The sequence below is a fragment of the Oenanthe melanoleuca genome, chromosome 22 (genome assembly GCF_029582105.1).
Source record: "Oenanthe melanoleuca isolate GR-GAL-2019-014 chromosome 22, OMel1.0, whole genome shotgun sequence".
Lineage (NCBI taxonomy): Eukaryota > Metazoa > Chordata > Aves > Passeriformes > Muscicapidae > Oenanthe > Oenanthe melanoleuca.
In genome coordinates this window covers 4321141-4324513 of record NC_079355.1, presented here as the reverse complement: position 1 = coordinate 4324513, position 3373 = coordinate 4321141, and the positions used below count along the sequence as shown (strand labels likewise).

Genomic DNA, 3373 nt, shown 5'->3' with positions numbered 1-3373 from the left:
CCATACGGCTGCTTTCCATCTCAAATTCATCCCTACGACACGACAGGAACCGTTGGTGAATAGAGCATAGCGTGTTTCCTCTGCTGGTAGCTGGTTGTATGGTGGAGCTTCTTCAGCCCGTGTCACTGGTTCTTGTTCCTCATCCATGACACCAAAACTTTCACCTTTGGGGCAGTTTGTAATTATTTCCAGAATCCCAGGGCGATTTAGTTTTCCAATTCTGGCATGCTGAGTGATGAGGGCTATGCACTTGCCTCATGTGGCACTGGTGGCATGGTGGGTTGAGGGAACCTTTCCGCTGAACATCCACCCCAGCACTGGCAGACGGGGTGCCAAGAGGAGTTGTGCTTTCGTACCAATCACTTCTGAAGCGGCTTGGACTCCCTTGTAGGCAGCCAAAATTTCTTTCTCTGTTGGGGTGTAATTGCCTTCAGACCCTCTGTAACTTCTGCTCCAAAATCCCAGGAGTAGGCATCGGGTCTCACCAGGCACCTTCTGCCACAGGCTTCAGGACAAACCATGGTTCCCAGCTGCAGAGTACAGTACGTTCTTCACATCTGGTCCTGTCCTAACTGGGCCAAGAACTACCATATGGGGAATTTCCTGTTTAATCTGGGCAAAAGCTTGTTGTTGTTCCGGGCCCCAGTGGAAATCGTTCTTCTTGCGAGTGACCTGGTAGAGAGGGCTCACAATCTGGCTGTACTCAGGGATGTGCATTCTCCAAAAGCCTATGGCACCTAGGAAAGCTTGTGTCTCCTTGTTAATAGATGGGGACATAGCTGTAATTTTGTTAATGACATCAGTAGGAATCTGACGCCGTCCATCTTGCCACTTCACTCCCAGGAACTGGATCTCACGAGCAGGTCCCTTAACCTTACTCTTCTTGATGGCGAAGCCGGCTTCCAGGAGAATTTGGATAATTTTCTCTCCTTTCTCAAACACTTCACTGGTGTGTTCCCCCATACGATGATATCATCAATATATTGTAGATGTTCTGGAGCCTCACCCTTTTCCAGTGCAGCCTGGATCAGTCCATGACAGATGGTGGGACTGTGTTTCCACCCCTGGGGCAGTTGGTTCCAGGTGTACTGCACGCCCCTCCAGGTGAAAGCAAACTTGAGGCCTGAACTCTGCTGACAGAGGAATGGCGAAAAACGCATTGGCGATGTCAATGGTGGCATACCACCTTGCTGCCTTGGACTCCAGCTCGTACTGCAGCTCCAGCATATCCAGCACGGCAGCACGCAGCGGTGGAGTCATTTCATTCAATGCATGGTAGTCCACAGTCAATCTCCATTCTCCATCAGATTTGCGCACAGGCCAGATGGGGCTATTGAAGGGTGAGTGAGTTTTGCTCACCACCCCTTGGCTCTCCAGCTCATGGATCATCTTGTGGATTGGAATCACAGCATCTCAAATTGTTCTATATTGCCGGCGATGTACTATTGAAGTGGCAATTGGTACTCGTTGCTCTTCTCCTTTCAGCAGTCCTACTGTAATTGGATTCTCGGACAGTCCAGGCAAGGTGTTCAATTGCCGGATGTGCTCTGCCATCACAGCTGCTATCCCGAATGCCCACTTAAGGCCTTTTGGGTCCTTAAAATACCCGTTCCGAAGGTAATCTATGCCCAAAATACATGGGGCCTCTGGACCAGTCATAATAAAATGTTTCTTCCATTCCCTTCCAGTTAAACTCACTTCAGCTTCCACCAGGGTGAAGTCCTGCGAGCCACCTGTCACACCAGCAATAGAAACAGATTCTGCCCCCACGAATCTTGATGGAATTATTGTACTCCTGTGTCAACTAAAGCTCTATACTTCTGTGGTTTTGATGTGCCAGGCCACTGAATCCACACAGTCTAAAAGACACAGTTCTCCCTTGCCCCACCCTGGCTAGAGGCAGGGCCCGTCTAAGCCTGTTTATCCTTCTTTCCTGGGGCATACGTCTTAGAAGTTCCTTCGAGAAAGTCAGACATGTCATTATCACTATCGTATTTGGCACTTTGGGTACTGGCAACAGGAGCAGCGCTCCTTCAGGTGGAACTTCCTCTTTCAATCTTGCCTTCCTTCAAATACCTCACCTGTTGTGCCAGAGCAGCCATAGGCTTCCCATCCCATCTCCTCATGTTCTCTCCAGAATCCTGCAAGAAAAACAATAGCTCAGCCTGGGGAGTGTACCTTCTCTCCCCATCGGGGAAACGTCTACGTTGGGTGCCAGGACGTCTAATTTGCACAGCTGAAATTTGGAGGAGGTCTTCCTTAATCTCCTCCGTGAGCCTCTTATGATTTTCCTCTATCTTGCCCTCTAAATTTTGTAAGCGTGTTTCCACAGCGGCGATTCTGGCATGGGTTGGGCCATGCACAGCATCCGCGTATGCCCGGAGCTTCTTCGCCATGTCGAGCACCGTTTCATATATCTCTTCCCGCTTCATTTTTGCTAAGGCAGAGGCATATTCAGATGGCCCGAGTCGCACAAGCTTTCTCCACGTTACCGGGGTGCATGGTACCAGGTCCGAATTCCTAGTTGTTATATCATCTGAAAAAATAATCTCCGCCACCGCCATCTCCCTTGCTCTATGGTTTTCCACTGGGTCTGCTGCATATACAGGTCATCGGCACACAGATATATTTGTGCCACGCTCTCTAAAACACGTGCCCAGAGGCTTTGAGGGTTATCCCCTCTCATCATTCCTTGATCGATGACCAGATCATGAGATAGGGATCCCAGGTGTCTCGCTTCAGTGCCATCTAGGATGGTAGCCTCTCCTGCTGCATCCCAAAGCCGGACCAGCCAACTAATTATGGATTCATCAGGCCGTCTTGTATAATCTTTTCTTAAACCACGAAGATCTTTTAGGGAAAGGGACTCATTATTGGTTTCTGATCTCACACCAGTTGCTTTGACTCTTGATTTTATATCAGGAGGCGTTGAAGGTCCTTCTCCTGCATCCTCATCATCATCCTCCACTGGCCGATCGATCTTCTTGGTGCACTTCCCACTCCTTGTACTAGTAGCCACAGCCATTGGTTGAAGCTTACTGTCTAATTTCGCCCCTGTCCTCGAGCCTGGGGTGTTAACTACAGCCTGAGTAGCTGGCATAGTAGCTACGTTATCTCCCTGTTCCCTTTCCTTTGTTTGTTGTTCTACATTCTCTAACAGGGTACGATAAGCATACGCCAGAGCCCAGCTCTCTGCAGTGATTTTTTTTTCCTTAGGGTCATCCTGACACTTCTCTCTCAGGTATTTTGCAACCTCGACTGCATCCTGAATCTGTCCAGATGGGAAGTCCCAGACTATAGGGTCAGAAAATTCTTTTAGAATTTGGCCCATGTTCTCCCATTTCCCATTCCACTCAAGATTCCTTCTGCTTGG

At 49.1% G+C, this 3373-nt stretch overlaps 1 protein-coding gene across 1 annotated transcript in view; it reads right to left on the bottom strand.

Annotated features, from left to right (window-relative positions):
• Positions 1-1910: 1910 nt before the first annotated feature.
• The window catches only part of ERLIN2 (ER lipid raft associated 2), a 2239-nt gene continuing 776 nt past the window's right edge, over positions 1911-3373 (bottom strand). Inside the window, exons 3-4 of the mRNA XM_056508614.1 lie at positions 2303-2437; positions 1911-1957 (exon numbers count right to left, since the gene is read on the bottom strand). Of these exons, the coding sequence (XP_056364589.1) occupies positions 1911-1957; positions 2303-2437 (182 nt within the window). The remainder of the gene's footprint in view (positions 1958-2302; positions 2438-3373) is intronic.